Source organism: Petaurus breviceps, unplaced genomic scaffold, assembly GCF_028583685.1.
Source record: "Petaurus breviceps papuanus isolate PSGF00001 unplaced genomic scaffold, PetGlider_PUasm1.0 90784, whole genome shotgun sequence".
Lineage (NCBI taxonomy): Eukaryota > Metazoa > Chordata > Mammalia > Diprotodontia > Petauridae > Petaurus > Petaurus breviceps.
The window spans coordinates 7,856,676-7,873,775 of NW_027187345.1; the positions used below are offsets into that span (position 1 = coordinate 7,856,676).

Genomic DNA, 17,100 nt, shown 5'->3' on the forward strand with positions numbered 1-17,100 from the left:
GAAATATATCATAAAACAGCAATCCAAAACAATACTCTCAACCTTACCTGGACAACTGCAAGTACTGGCTTAAAGGTAGGGTTTCCTTTTTGCAATAAACTTAGAACTTCTTTTGAATTCTGAATTATTTCTCTGCAATGAGAAGAAACACAATTTAGCTAAACAAAAGATATATTTCAACAACATACTAATTTGTCAAAAAAAATGTATTGCTGTTGTCCTTTGTTCTCCAGGAGGATCAAACTGACATCACCATGGTAGAGTCACAAGCCACAGTGCATCGGACTGTGGCTGATCAGACAGATAGAAGCTCAAAATGTTCTACCACAGATCTTACACAAGTAGTCCATGAGAATATTTGGGGTGGATTCTCTAAATTTGTGCATCTTGCTTTTCTTTTGAGCTGCTTCAATTCTGCTTGCTCATAGAGCATAGTACCTTCTCTGATGAGGGCGCACCATGCTGGGTAGTCTTGTGTCAATGCCTCTCATGTCATACAATCAATTCTAAAGTTCTTAAGAGAGACCTTGAGAGTGTCCTAATATTGTTTTTTCTGACCACCATGTGAGTGCTTGCCCTGTGTGAGTTCTCCATAAGATAGTCTTTTATTTATTTTTTTAAAGCAATTGGGGTTAAGTAACTTGCTCAAGGTTACACGGACAGTTATTTTGTGTGGGTGCTAAGTATCTGAGGCTGGAACCGATCCCGGGTCTCCCAGGTCTCCTGACTCCGGGGCCGGTGCGCTTACTCACCAAAATAGTCTTTTAGACAAGCAGAAGTTTGATACTTAAAGATGGCCAGACCATTGCAGCTGCACTCTCTACAGTAGAGTTTGAATGCTTGTCAGTTTAGTTCCAGAAAGGACCTTAATATCTGGTACCTTATCTTGCCAGGTGATCTTCAGAATCTTCTGAAGGCGATTCGAATGGAAGTTATTTCATTTCCTGGCTTGGCACTGATAGTCTGTCTAGGTGTCACAGGCATATACAACAATAAGATCAGCACAACGGCTCTCTAGACCTTCACTTTGGTAGACAGTCTAATACTCTTCTCTCCCATGTTTTCCTTTGGAGCCTTCCAAACACTGTGCTAGCTCTGGCAATGCATGTATCAACCTCGTTAAAATAACATGGGGTTGAAAGAATGAATTTTAGGGTGGCAGAAAAAAAGAACTACAATTAGCAGTCTCAGGAAACATTTATTAAGTGCCAATTATGTCCAGATCACAATCTAGACACCTAAAGAGATGAAAAATTTGATGACTGGCCCCTATCCTCATAGAGCTAACCCTCCCATCTAACTGGGAGAAGACAACAATGAAGAGCTCTTAATATGATTTATCCCAAAAGTGCACCAGAAAGGTACAAAACAAAGTCTGAGAGGGAAGATCAATACCAAGAATGAGAATTGTAATATCTTTTGATCCATATACGTATTTTTTCATCTCTACAAAATGTTTTAGAAGAATAAATACCTTTACATATTAAAGGTTTCATTCTTGAGAGTATGAGAAAGGAACAAGGGGGCTTCTGCAGGGCTTAGTAAAGTGAGTGCCTAGGAAGCATGTAATGCTTATTGAGGACCAATATTTTATTGAAGTCTATATTTTCCAGCCACATGGTAACTGCAAAGTGTAGTGAATACAAGATTGCACTCTATTTATTGACTATATTTGCATTTGATTCAGTAGAGCAAAATGCTCTCTTTTCCAGTAGGATGTCCCCCATGGAAATGTCAAAAGCATACACGATTTCTGTAAAGATGTAACAAGAGAGATTACTTTGTTTACTGAGGCTCTGATTATTAATAACAGGTCAGGCATAAACAAGATTTTATGCTGAAAGGTGTTTGTCACTGTTGTAGATGATGTCCAGATGCACAGTTCAAATGGAAGAGGTTTTCTTTCAAGAAGGTAAGGTATGCCAGATGTTCATGTTTGTGGCTTATGTTTTATTAACTTTGCATCAAGGGCTGCAGAGTGAGCCACATCTTTCTTAAATGTGATCCATAATTACTCAGAGTCTGGCTTACCAATCCATGTAGGAAAAGCCAAATAGATGAAGAATGTGTCTTAATCAGATAGGCAGTAACATGAAATAAATTTGGAAAGTTGGACTGGAGTTGGATTGTGTAGGACCTTAGACACTCAGCTAGTGAATTTCTATTTTATTTTAGAGGCAATGAGACCTACTAAAGACTTTTGTGTAGGGGAGTGATAAGGTAATATTTATGTCTTAAAGAATATTAATTTGGTACTTGTGTTAAAGATTAATTAGAGAAAAGAGAGACTAGAAGTAGGGAGGTTATCACAATGGTACAGGGAGAAATAAGGTCCTGAACCCTGGTGTACTGGGAACATGGGAGAAAGGGACAGACATGAGAAATATTATGGAAAAGGGAATAACAAGACATGGAAATTGACAGGATGGGGATGGGTGAAGTAAATAAGCATAACTGTGAACTTGTATTTGGGTGATTAGAAAGATGATGGTACTCAACAGAAACATAGATTTTGAGGAAGGAAAGAATGGGTTTAGAGTGTAAGAAGATGATTTCTGTTTTGGAAACAATGAGTTTGAGACTTACAGGTATTGATGTCCAAGAAACAACTGGTGATATGGAACTGTAGTTCAGTAGCTTGGAAGAGAATGTTATCTTTGTAGAGATGACAACTGAAACAATGACAGCTGATAAGACTATTGAAAGAGAGGTTTTATACACAGAGAAATGACTCCATGAGAGTCAACCACATTTACTGAGCAAGAAAGCTATCATGATCTCAAGAAGACCCCAGAGAAAGAGTTGTATAAGTAGGAGAAGAAGCACAAAGAATCAGTTTTATTCAAGTCAAGGAGGAGAGTTCTGTCTGCCAAGATAAAAGTTTAACTTTTTGTGAAAGAGCTTAACTCTGTCAAAAGGCAGAGTTTGGATGACCTGAGTTCAAATCTGATCTCAGTCACTAGTTGTATGACCATGGGCAAATCATTTAACACCTATTTGCCTCAATTTCCTCAACTATAAAAATGAGGTTATAATAATGGCTCCTACCTCCAGGGTTGTTGTTAGAATCAAATCTCTAAAAAGCATTTAGCACAGTGCCTTGCACATAATAGTGTTGAGTTTAGGGGTGCATGAGACCCCAAAATACCAACAAGCTGGGTCCTTCCAAATGAATTTGACTCAAGTCTTCTCTCAGCCAAAGAAAAAGCAAAGTTTATTACAAGTTTACCATAATGGGTAGACTCTTAAAGAGCCTTGGTATCTGTGACGCTTGCCTTGGGCAAGCGGGTTAGAATCATCTGACAGAGTCTGCACTAGGTCATTCTCCAGCCTTCTCTCTGCACCCTCTCATGGAGGCAAAATGGGTCTTATATACAGAAAGGTTGTGGGAGGAATCTAGGGGTGGTCTAGAGGAAAAGTTTTGGTAGGGTCTTCAGGAGTAGTCAAATGAGGTCAGACTCCAGAGATGAGAGATTAAGGGTGAAAAGTAGCTGGAGGCTACCTGGAGATGAGACAATAGAGGGCTAGGCTAGTTTAAGGGTGTATAGCTATTTTGGGAGGATCAAGGGTGGGAAGTAGCTGGACAAAGTGGGGCTAGGCTAGTAACTGAGGCTTGGAAATAGATGGAAAAATTTCAAAAGCTCACTGAAGTAAATAATTCCTTCAGAATTAGATCAGAGCAAATGGAGCAAATGGAAGCTAATGACTTTATGAGAAATTAAGATACTATTAAACAAATCAAAACAAATGAAAAAAATAGAAGGCAATGTGAAATATCTCATTGGAAAAACCACTGACCTGGAAAATAGATCCAGGAGGGATAATTTAAAATTATTGGACTACCTGAAAGCCATCATCAAAAAAAGAACCCAGAAATCATCCTTCAAGGAATTCTCAAGGAAAACTGCCCTGATGTTTTATAACCAGAGGGCAAAATAGAGGTTGAAAGATTCCACTGATCACCTCTTGAAAAAGACCCCAAAAAGAAAACTCCTAGGAATATTATAGTCAGGTTCCAGAGTTCCCAGATCAAGGACAAAATATTACAAGCAGCCAAGAAGAAACAATCTGAATATTGTGGAAACACAATCATGATAACACAGGATCTGGCAGCTTCTATATTGAGGGATCAAAGGGCTTGGAATATGATATTCTGGAGGTCAAAGGAACTGGGATTAAAACCAAGAATCATCTACTCAGCAAAACTGAGTATCACGTGTCAGGGGAAAATATGGTCATTCAATGAAATAGAGGACTTTCAAGCATTCTTGATGAAAAAACCAAGTTGAATAGAAAATTTGACATTCAGATACAAGAAGCAAGAGAAGCATGAGAAGGTAAACAAGGAAAAGAAACCATAAGGAACTTAAAAAAGTTGAACTATTTACATTCCTACATCGAAAACTGATAATTGTAACTTATGAAACTTTTCTCAGTATGAGGATAGTTGAAGGGAATATAAATGTATATATATATGTATGTATACATAAATATATGTCTATAAAAGAGAGTATATGTGCATATTAATATATATGTGAGTATGTATATATGTGTACAGGTATACATAGACAGAGGGCACAGGATCAACTGAATAGGAATGGATGATATTTAAAAGGTGAAATTGAGAAGTGAGAGAGGAATATAATGAGAGGAGATAGGGAGAGACAGAAAGGGGTAAATTATCTCATATAGAAGAGGCAAGGGAAAACTGTTACAATGGAGGGGAAGAACAGGAAGACAAAAGGGAATGGGTCAACCTTACTCTCATTGTATTTGGCTTAGGAAAGGAATGACATACACACTAAATTGGGTATCTCACCCTACAGGAGAGGAAGGGGGAAGGGGATGAGAGGGGGGATGATGGAGGGGAGGGCAGTTAGAAGCACACACTTTTGAAATGGGACAGGGTCAAAATAGAGAATAGATGAAGTTGGGGGGCGGGATAGGATGGAGGGAAATATAGTCGGTCTTTCCTAATATATCCACTATGGAAATGTTTATGTAGCTACACATGTACAATGTATACTGAATTGCTTATCTTCCCAGTAAGAGTTGGTGATGACGGAGAAGGGAAAAGAATCTGGAACTCAAAAGTTTAAAAAAATTATTATTATTACTTTACATGCAACTGGGAAATAAGATATACAGGCACTGGGGGATGGAGATCCATCTTACCCTACCAGAAAGTTGGAGGGGAGAAAAGGGAGGATATAGGAGAGAGCACATTGGGGGGGTATACAGTGGGATCGCTGTTTTGGTGTGGTGGGTAGGGGAAAGACAGGGAGAAAATGTGTAACTCAAATTCTTGTGGAAATGAAGGTTGTAAACTAAAAATAAAGATAAAATTTAATTTAAAAAAAGAAAGGAAATTGTAGGAGAGTCAACAAAGTGTTGTTTAATGATTAGGAGAACTAAGTATGACTGTGCGATCCGTAAAGAATCAGTACCTACTGACTGAGATTTACTGAGATGAAAGGGAATGACCAAAGCAGCACAGTCTGAGAGTTGGTAACATCTGGGGCACAATTAGAGGGACTGACCTCGGCTAGAAGGGTTACCATTTCCTTAGAGATCCGAATCAATTAGGGAAATGAGAAAAATAATGGAGATTTTGAAAGACAAAGAAGAGGGATCATAATTAGAGGCAGTGATGGGGTACAGGCTCTGAGAAATCCCTTGAACTGATTGAATCTTCCCACTTGATGAGGCATTTGCCTGAGGCCATAAGACTTCCATTATAGCTAGGCCCAAAACTCTTACTCTAGCCCTCCATTGTCCGTCATCTCCAAGTAGCCTTCAGCTATATCCCACCTTTAATCCCATTACTGGAGTCTGACCCCAGGTCCATCAAAGATCCTCCTTAGACTACTCCACAAACCTCTCCTCTAGATCACCCCTAAATCCCCCCACAATCTTACTGTACATAAGATTTATCTTGTCTCCATGACTGGGCTGAGAATTCAATCTAGCACAGACTCCCTCTGTGTCAGATTATTCTGGCCTGTTTATCCAATACAAGTGTCACAGATAATTTAGGCTCCTTCAGAGTCTACCTATTATGGCAAATCTTTAATAAACTGTTTTACTTTGGCTGAGAGACTTGAGTGGAATTCATTCAGCAGGACGTGGTGTGTTGATATGTTGGGGTCTCTAGCACCCCTAAACCCTAAACCTCAACAGTAGTAGGATTAGAGTTCTAAGAGGCAGAGGTAAGGAAGGAACTATATACCTGAAATGGATTGTGAGGGAAAGGGAGAAAGCCTAGAAAGATCAAATATTTATTCAACAACATTCCCTTGGATCTGTCTTACTTCTGTCTAACTTCAAGGAGGCTGGGGCAGAAACAAGCTATGTACTTAATTTTTTTTAAAACAGTTACTAATAAGGAAGGCAGCTCTGATTTGTACAATTTTTGAATATTTGTTTTTAACAGTACATAAGAGTGCCATTCCCAGAGGATTTTTTCATTGAAATGCATGAAATTTGTTAACTAAAATATTAATATTTCTCATTATAACATTTAGCAAGGTACTATCTGCTAGAGTTATTAAACATTATGCTCAGAAGGAATTTGGTTTTCAAATGTCTCTATTCAGAGATAAAGTAAGTCACTTAACACTGTACCTCAGTTTCCTCACCTGTAAAATGAGTTGGAGAAGGAAACAGCAAACTACTTCAGCATCTTTGTCAAGAAAACCCCAGAGTCATGAAGTCAGACATGACAGAACAACAAAAGTCAATAATGGTTAGTAACTCCTGATCACTTATTCGGTGGTTTATTGTGGATTAGACTGTGGATTAGGCACTCCTGTGTTCATTTTCTTCCCTCTAGCTCCAGACTGCAGGCCATTTTACTTATAACTAGCATCTCCAGAAAAGAGTTAACAGGAAATAAAATGGAGACTTACATGAAATCAACCATTTCTCTGGAGCACTTGTTAAACATCCCCACCCAAGCATGTCCCAGCAAGTAGGTCAAAGGCAATAAAGAAGGGCCAGAAAATTATTTGAGGTATAGCTACCCTTCCACTATAAGGTACAATTCCCTAAGATCAGAAACATGGTTTTTAAAGAGCCTTCCAACTGGATTCTAAGGCTTTATCCTTTCTTGAAGTTTAGTGATGATTGTTTAATTAGTGTTAATGTCCTGAACCCATGAGTGATAAAAGAAACCTCAAAACAAATCTGAGATTTTATACATAGATTGCCGATGAGCAGGTCACATTTACTCTCTGGAACTCAACTTTGGGGAGATGGGGTAGATTTGGGGAATGGAGTTCAGACTAGGTGGTCTTTAAGGTCCCTTCCAACTTAAAAGCTGTGCCTCTATAACAAGTTTATACATAATATTTAGGTTTTATAACATTCATTCTTAGTGGATAGTGGAGTAGAAGGCGAGATAAAATATGGTGGATGAGGCAAAGGACTCCTGAAGCACAAATGTAACAGCTCATACTCAATTCTCTATCAATTATCTTTTAAATTAAACCCAAGATCCTTTTTTAAAAATGTCTATAAGCCTAATATTTAATCATCCAACAACCATGTCTCCTAATGGTAGAATATTTGAAGGGGAATAAAGCCATAAGGCTGGAAAAATTGGAAACAGTCAAGTTATATTTAATCCTAGCAGTAAATAGGTAGGTACTAGAGCTCCCTGATTTTTACCTTTGAGAGATTTCAATAAAGGCCGAGTGGAAAGCTAACAAATGGTATTTACAATCACTTCTAAATTTAGAAAATTTTAAGAATAGTCTGACAAACTGTAATCAGAGCTTATCCGGCCTATTAGGTCCCCAAGAATAGAAGATGCCCATTAATAGCAATGTATAGAATAACAAAAGCTTGATGTGGCTTTGTTAAAATATGTGTATGTGTGAGCTGGAAGAAAAAAAAAATCTATAGTATTAATAATGGACTTTGGGAGAGATGTTGACCTTATAATGCAATGATGACAATATCAGAAAATATCTGAATCTAATTTTATGATTTATCTTAAGAACCTGCCTCAATCAGCTTTGGTAAAATAACTCAATCTTTCAGCCTTTTCAGTTAGGAAAAAAACCACCTTGCTCTAAACCCTATTTCAAAATGTAATTTCTTTCTGAAAATAAGCAGCAAGGTGGCGTTATTGATAAACCACTGTGCCTGAAGTCAGGAAGTAAAGTCAAATCTGGATTCCGACACTTAGTAGCTCTGTGACCCTCAGCAAATCATTTAATCTCTTTGCCTCAGTTTCCTCAACTGTAAATATTTGTATAATAGTATCTGTAAAGTGGTTAGCACAGTTCCTGGCACAGAGCAGGCACTATAGAAATGCTTATTGCCTTCCCCTTGCTCCTTCTCTGAAAATAATATATCTGAGGTGGTGCAGGTCTTCCTGCTCTAGTCTTCTCACTCCAGACCCAGTGCTCTACCTGCAGAACCACCTAGCAGGTATATAATATTGCTTCACATATAACTCTAACAAGTTTTCTCAAGCTACCCACACTAACTACATGTTAGTGAATGGAGAGGAGGAAGAGAGACAGAAAATGTAGATACAAGATTTCAAAAATTATGCTTATCTGGTAAATGAGGTAAGATCTAAAAATAACTTGAGGGTGACAAGGGACTTACAAAGTGCTTTTTACGCACAAGATTTCTTTTGGGCCTTTGGGTGGTTTTGCCCCAAGGTTTTACCGGAAGGGGAAAGGAGGGGACAAGGTTTGCTCTTCTTTCACTTTCCTCAAAAGACATAGAAAGCTTATTAAGAGTTCTAATAAGAGTTCTCCAAGTGCCAAGCTTTTCTTCCCCTCCCTAAATTCCTTCTGGGGAGGCTGTTTCAGCTAGCTAAGCCTGTTCACATCAACCTAGGAAAGCAAGTACAATGAGGATACTGAGGCTGAAGTACTGAATGGTGAATGAAGTTAAGTGACTTGATCCAGGTCATACAATATCAGCAACAGTGTGAACTTTTTTTTTGCCTGACTCCAAACCCATCAAAGTATCTACTAGAGTGACTAGATCATGCTGACCTCCATAAAATAAATACTTTTTAAACTGAAACAAAGTAAAATTCGATTTAAGCAAGGACAGAAGCTTTGGCCTTGATTTTACCAATACCTTTCTCTAATGGCAAACTATGAACTCTCATTTCAACTCCCTCCCAATTCTTACAGCATAGCATAGTGAGAAGAATGCCATATCTGGAGTTAGAGAGGCTGAATAACCATCTTAGAGTCAGCGAATTGCCTTTGGGGTATCCCCAGGTAAGCCAGTGAATTCTTTTTTTTTTTTTTTAAAGCAATTGGGGTTAAGTAACCTGCTCAAGGTTACAAGGCCAGTTATTTCTGGGTGTGGCGCTAAGTATCTGAGCCCGGATTAGATCCCCCAGGTCATCCCCTGGATGACACAGGAGCCCCAGTGCTCTTACTACCTGTGCTACCTGGCCGCCCCCAAGCCAATGAATTCTTAAGGGCTTTGGTTTCTTTATCCTTATAAGTAAGGGGGGGAAGCCTTTAAAATCTGACCAGCTATATGAATAAATTTTTTATCCCCTGCCCCAGTCTGAACCTTCCCCTAACACCCCTGGTCCAAGCTCCCAACTTCCCCTGAACTGCCCTAGATAAGTACCCATAAAAATCCACCAGAATTTACTGGCATGGAGAAAGTGCTCCACTCCCACCCACAACTCAATGAGTTTCAATTCTTCTCCAAGATGACCTTTTATTCTCTATGCCCCCACAATAAAGCTGGTCTGTTTTACTATCCTGTTATAGTTTCCATGCTTCCTTGCCCTGGTTTTTTGGTTCTCTGAACCTGCATGCCTTTATTAAGACAGGGTAGTATTTATTAGATAGTTTTATATGGTTTCTGAGGTCACTTCCAACTCTATACTTATAGAACTATATAATTACACTTTCTAATCTTATTTATGTTCATATGACTTTATTTTAGGATTCAAGATTGTTCCATTAGTTACTTGAAAAGAAAAGACTGCTACCACAAATCAAACAATGTTTCTAATTGTGAATTTTTGTTTTGGAAAAAACCACCAGCCTCTTGGCTCAGGGCAATCGAAAAAAAATTAGGTAACATTAACATCAACAATTCTACTTCCCATTAAGCAGTACTTCTCTCTGGACAATAAATGATAACATAGTCTGTGAATAGATGTGAAGATATGGATGAGGGTGGGAGGAAAGTAGTGTCAGATTATGATGGATTGTAACAGTAGTAATAAGAATAGCTCACATTTATATAACATTTTAAGCAATTTACACATATCTCATTTCAGATACAGAACACAGAAATCAGTCATTTCCAGGGTGAAACCAACCAAATCAATCAATAAACACTTTATTGTTTCCTAGGTTCCAGGCACTGTTCTAAAATACCGGATTGAAAATTAATAATACATAAAAGCACTAAAAAGGCAGATGGGGATTTAATTGTAAAGAAGATCAAATGAAAACAAAGTAGTTTACATTTGAACCTATAGGTAGTAGGGGCAGGTAGGTTGCTCAGTGGATAAAAGGCTGGATCTGGAGTCAGGAGGACCTGAGTTCAAATTTATCCTCCGACACTTACTAGCTTATATGACCCTGGGCACTTCCCTTAACCTTGTTTTCCTCAAGTTTCCTCCTCTTTAAAATGAGCTGGAGAATGAAATGGCAAACCATTCTAGTATCCTAGCCAAGAAAACCCCAAACAGGGTCACCAAAAATCAGACACAACTTAACAATATGCACTATGGAATGCTGAAATTTACTAAGGGGCAAGGAGTATCACAGTCAGATATGGGCATTTGGGAAATCAATTTGCTGATTATGCTGAAGGATTAGAACAGTGAGAGGCTTAAGATAGAAAGAAGCTGCATAAAGGAATTGAGTGAGCAAGGATGTTTCATTTCAAGAATTATGCTACTGCAGTCAACACTTACTAGGAGCATATAAGGTAACAATAATGTTAAGAAGGAGTGCATATTCAATTCAATAATCCTCGCTTTTTCTATTTTGTTAAGGTATGTTTGTAAGGATACAATTTTTCCCAAGGACCGTTTTAGGGGCATCCCAGAAATATTGATATATTGTCCCATCATCATAATTCTTTTATATATTCACCGTTTCTATAATTTGTTCTTTAGCCTATTCATTATTTAGGATTTTATTTTAAAGTCTCCATTTGGGGTCTGATTCTTTTGTTTTTTGTCTCTGAAGCAATTACTATTTTTATTATGCTACAGTCTGTAAAAGATGTATTAGCTATTTCTGCCTTTTATTTTTAAACACTTCTGTCCCCTAGTACATGGTCAATTTTTGTAAAAGTTCTATATGGTGCTAAGAAATAGTTCTTTTACTATCTCATATAGAAGATAACATAAATCTTTTAACTCCAGGTTTCTTTGTTTTTTTATTTTGGCAATTTATTTGGTTCTTTTTTTTCATTTATCTTTCTGTTCGACTTATTGAAGTCTCCTGGCACCACTGTCTTACTGTCTGCCTTCTTTGTAGCTCATGTTTCATGAATATGGCTAAGGCATTTGGATCATGTAAGTTTATTACTGACATTTGTTTATGGTTCCTTTCAGCATAATACTGTTTCTCTTTTTATTTTTACTTTGTCAGTATGACTGCAACTCCTACTTTTTTGGATTCACTTGATACATAGTAAATTTTTTCCTATCCCTTGTTTTATTTTGTATGTGTCCTTATTTTTAAAATGTGCTTCTTGTAGGCAACATATTGTAAGGTTTTGTTTTCCTATCCGATCTAATCTTATTTGTTTTACTGGATTGTTTCCAAGTTACATGTGGTGTGATAAATATGTATATTCTTTTGCTGTCCCATTTAGAAGATACCATAAGTCCTTTAACTCCCTAGGAGTTTTAACTCTCCTCTCCCCTCATGAGCCCCAAGGGTGCTCCAAGATAGGACAAACAGTTGTTTTAAGCACCAAATCCCCAAGGCCAGATTCAGTGCAGGATCCTCTATCTCCCTTCACAGCCTAGCTCTTCACTCATAGAAGATTTATCAGTTGAATCCCCTCCCACCACCTAATAAAGGTCTCCTTCCTTCTTACCCCTTTCCTTCACTAACTCCACAGTAAGCTCTTCTTTTTCTGACACAGAGGTTATTTTTCCCCTCATTGCTAGTCTTCAATTTGACCAGGGCACACAATTCACACTCTTCTCTATCCCTGTGCTTCCCAACCCCCCTTTCATGTACCCTCCCATGTTGCAATGCAGTACCATAAAAATAAAACATTGATTCACCTAGGGGCAAGATGTCACTCAGTTCAGTACATAATGCCTCATGCCTGCCTTTTCACTTACCTCAACCTGACTTCTACATTCACCCTAGTCTCCATATGTAGATTTAGAAAAAAAGTTTCTTATAGATATCTCAGCTGTCATCTTGTGACTGTTGCTGTCCTTGGCTGATGCATTTATGCACCTCTGAATTTCTATTGTTTAAGGTGTTTGAGAAGCAAAGAATCTCCAGTGTTTTTTTCTTCTTCTAAAAATGTTTCAAACACCTCTTCATGGTTGAATAGCCATCTTTTTTCATGTCTTGTTAAGCTGAGATGTGTAGGATAGGTCATCCCAAACTCTTATTATTCTTCAAAACACATTATTCCATTCCCTCCCACATTTTCTGGTAGGTACAGAATCGTCTTATTATTCAAATTTATTTTCCTTTGTAATTGAAGGTCTTTCTCCAGATCAGTGGCAGAACTTGTTTCTGCATTGAATTATAACCACTACATGTTTTGGAGTTTGTAGTATTGGTTGCTTTTTTGTTTTCTGGAAGCAAACTCTAAGTTCTTTCAACTGGTATCTCATTTTTTTATGTTCAGAAGTTCTGTGCAGCTTCCTGAATGATGGTGTGATGGCTTTTTTGTTCTAGGGTCTTCTGGGAGAGCTATGAACATTAGGTTGTTTCTAAGCATCTTGTCCTTGAAATTAGAACATTGATTGCATGGTGAGAATATTTTGTTTCAGTTATTTTATTTATTTTACTTTTCTTCTTCTAGATTATCCTTCACTTCAATATATTTGCTTTCCCAATATAATGTTCTCTTACGTTTCTTTGGCAGGTCTTGCCACATTAGTTTTTCTACCCTGTCAATTATTTTTACTGTGTGGTACTTAAATTCTGCTCTCATCATTCTCATTTCTCTTTTGGTCCACTCAGGAACAACAACATGTTCCATATTCTCCTCACATTCCACAAGGTCCCCTGTCTCAAGTGTTGGTTCCTTTTCCTTTGGTTTGCAGCATTTATTCACAGATGCTTGAACTTTTTAATAGAGCTGGAGGACAAAATTAGTTCTGTTCTTAAGAGTTTTTTAGTTAATTTATCTGTTTATATTTGAGGTCTTTGAGTTTCCTTCCAGTGATTTTTGGTGTTTTCAATGTCTACTCCCACTCCCCTCCCTCCAATTTTCCTCAATTCACTTCCTGATTTTGTCTCTTCAGAAGGTGGTAGTTTCCTTCCCTGGGGGGATCTCAAAGCAACCCAGCTACCTCCCACACCAAAATTCTTGGGCCCCGGGTGACTTTTGGGTATATAGAACTGGTAGGGGCTAGAGGCAGAAATGTTTCCCTTAGGCTTAAAGGGCCATCAATAAAACAACTGTATAAATAAAAGCAGGCTTTCAGCTCTAAATCTATAATCTTATCAATCACCTCGACTATCTTATAACTGCACAGGTACCTAAGTTAGAGGTGAAGGGGGATCAGAACCAATTAGTTTCTCTGTTTACTTTTTGGCCTGGGCCAAATCCACTGAAACATCTATTGAGGTCTAGGCACTTTCTGGCTGCAATTTCTGTAGAGGGTAGGTGTGAGGATGGTACACACACCAAAAAACAGCCACTGACTTAAAGTATTTGTAGTAACTAAGACATCATTAATTTCACTGCTTCCCAACCAAACATTTATTAGATGCCTACTATGTGACAGGCACTGTGACAACCAAAGGCCTTAGCTTTTGAGCTACTACACCTGTTCTTCAATTTCTGACTATACTATGAGATGATTAACATTAATGGAAAGAAGGCTTGTCAGTGTTTCCAGGTGGGTAGGGAACAGATGGATGGCTCCAGTAGCTGGGATGGCTTAGGGGAGGAGTCCCCGATCCTAACAAGTTCGGGCATTTTGGGGGCTAAAAAAAAAGGTTTTTTGTTTTGTTTTTTAAACAAATTACAAGTTTTAAAGTGGTGGCTTAGACCCATTTGGTGTATCCAATGTTTTAAGAATCTCCAACCCTCCTCCCATCCTTACCTTCTCAGCTTGCCCTGTAATATCTTTACCTTGGCCATCCCTCAAAGAAGACACCTGGATGTCTTTAACATTACTTTTCCTTAAGAAAACTTAGTATGCAACCAAGTGAAACACAGCCCACAGCTAGTGTTAATTTTTCAAAGCCATAAATGCATCTAGCTATTAAATCAACCTATTAAAATATCTCTCCTAGATTTTTTTCCCCCCAAATGTTCTGAGACATGATTCAAGTCCAGGGGCTGCCAGGGCAGGCTGGCCATTCATGACCAGTTAGTGCCTCTGGATGGAAGAACAAACAGAAGTTTCTGGCTGGGAAGCGCCGCCCCGGCGGGGCGAGCTGATTCAGACCGGCAAGGAAGGAGGCGGATGCGGCTGCGGTTACAAGGGGGTGGGGGGGCCCCCAAGCTCGAAACTCCAGGCCTTTCTCTGGAGCAGGCAGCTGCCCAGTGCACAGGCCGAGGTTGGCGGGAAGCAGTCGCTGGCAGCAGTCTGATAGGGCCTCCTCTTTCCGTCCTCATTAAAACGTTACGCGGTTGCATCAGAGCCAGCGGCGAGACGCGGCCCATGCCCCGGCTCGACCCGGCCCGGCACGCTCGGGCGCACGTGGGGAGCTGGGGCAGCCTCTCGGCCGTACACGCGCCGCTAGGCTTAGCGCGGTGGCAGCGCTGGGCTCCCCCGAGACTGCATAAGGGGCCTCTCTCCGCCGTGCTTGGGCAGCAGCAGGATGCGCACACCGGCCCCTCGCGATGACCCAGCGGTGTCCGGCTGACACCTCGAGGGCTCCAACAAGTAGTCACCAAGCATAGAGTCCCCTTCCCCCGCCCCGGGCAGCCCTCCCTCCGCCTAAGGGGGTGGGATGCTAGAGAGAAGCGAGGCCTCCGCACGACCCCATCTGCGCTCATGGCTCCCGTCCGGGAAAGTTAGCGCGCTGTGGGAGCTTACCTGACCATGGCGTCCGGCCTCAACGGCGCTTTCCCGCCCGCGCGGCCGCTGCTCCCGCTCTGCGGCTCCCGCAGCCACCGCTTCCCGACCAGGCCCTCGCCCGCGCTGCCGCCGCCGCCACTGCCAGCCCGGCAGGGCACCTGGCAGCTCCCCCAGGGCGGGAACGGCCGCCGCGCGGCAATGCCTGGCCGGCAGCCTCGGGGAGCTCGAGGGACCGTGGGCGGCTGCGCCCAGCGGAGCTGTCTGAAGACCCCGGGCAACCTCGTGCTCATGGCTGGAGCTGCTGCTGCTGCTGCCGCCGCCGCTGGTGGCCGAGGAGCCAAGGATGCCTGCGCGGGATGCGAGAATCCTCCTGCGATGCGGTGATGCCGCCGCGGCCGCTGCTAATGGGAGAGCCGCTGCAGCTGCGCCAAGTTACTCAATCCTGAGGCTCTACGCCCGCCGGGCTGGGCAGGGCGGAACTCTAGAGAACTCTGGAGCTAGAGGAGCCGCAGGAAGCGAGCGGCGCTTCCTTCTTAGGGGACCAGAAGCCAACCCCTAGAGGGCACTCCACCCAGAAGACTGGGCACGCCTGCCAGCCCCGAGCTCGGTAACTTGCTTCCTAGCACCTGCCCAGACCCCAATTCTGAGTCACCTTAGCGTAAAATATAAAGCCAAGGAAATACTGAAGCGGTGGGACTCCCTTTGCAACAATCCTTAGGTGGTTCCTATCCGCTGCTGGGGGCTAAAATAATAAAGGAAAGAATTACAAAGTAGCAAGTTAGCCCCGGGTTTTTGTGAAAATAACCTGGGACTCGCAGACCACAGATTTCTAGGGACCTATGCACCCAAATGGGGGAAAATACGTCTTGATTTTCAATAACTTCTAACTTAAACCTAGCATTTCCTCTAGTTATTTAAACCACATTCAAGGGACTCTAAGACTGACCGAGGGGTCCACGACACAACAAAGGTTAACTAATGCCTTAACCTTGCCTGATTCCTTTCCTATCTGTCCCACTCTTTGTCTCAGAACAAGGGTTTTAAATCTCGGTCTTTGTCCAGTTCTTTAGTCTTTTGACCATATTTGCCCCTAGTAAGATTAATTTTACTCTAAAAATGGAATTTCAGAATCTACGTGGTACAAAAGCTAAAGGGAAACTTCTCTTCCTGAGATAGTCATTGCTAAGGACCGATAAGTAATAACAGATTTTGCTAAACTTTAAAGGTCATGAATTCAGTTGTCCTTCAACTTTATGGTCCTTTTAAGGCCTTTAGAGTGTTCCCCTGGCACAATATTTTTAAAATGCCTGTTCCCTCAAACTTTTGGATTCTAAAGCAAGATTTTACCTATTAACCTAATGGAGAGAGACCCACACAGAGAGACAGAGAGTACTCAAACTCCATTCCCACAATTTTTGGAAGTGCTTCAGGAGGCGGAGGCAACAAAGAGTCCTGGACAGCCCATAAACTGGACTCTCATATTCTAATAGAACAGTAAAATTATTTTTAAAGTTGACCTTATGGTTAAATTAACATTAATGAAGCCAGGTTACTAAAGGCTAATTTTCCATCAAGTCAACCAGTAGTTCTGTCAATATTTAGCAATTAACTTTTAATTTGACAGGCTCGGTTTATGAAAATTTAATCTTTTAAGTAAAGAACATCATGTAATATGTTACGTATTTGAATATTGAAATTAAAAAACATTGCATGTTTATTACTTTATTTTATTCCGATATAGTCAGATCTTTCCCAGCATTTGAAATAGTTCATTGACTGACTTGAGAAAGATTTTTGAAGATGAAGTGTAATGACACTGACATTTCTAACATTTCCTTCCAATGATGCTTGCAATGTCATTCACTGGTATTCTTCCATTGAAGGAACTTGGCAAAGAGGCTAGAAGT

The 17,100-nt window shown here is 40.4% G+C and overlaps 1 protein-coding gene across 2 annotated transcripts in view; it reads right to left on the bottom strand.

Annotated features, from left to right (window-relative positions):
• Positions 1–15,826, bottom strand: part of MTHFD1L (methylenetetrahydrofolate dehydrogenase (NADP+ dependent) 1 like) — a 225,223-nt gene extending 209,397 nt beyond the window's left edge. For both annotated transcript variants that reach the window (XM_069069685.1, XM_069069684.1), the window contains exons 1-2: positions 15,212–15,826; positions 48–132 (exon numbers count right to left, since the gene is read on the bottom strand). In XM_069069685.1, the coding sequence (XP_068925786.1) occupies positions 48–132; positions 15,212–15,483 (357 nt within the window). In that variant the 5' untranslated portion in view covers positions 15,484–15,826. The remainder of the gene's footprint in view (positions 1–47; positions 133–15,211) is intronic.
• Between the last annotated feature and the right edge of the window lie 1,274 nt (positions 15,827–17,100).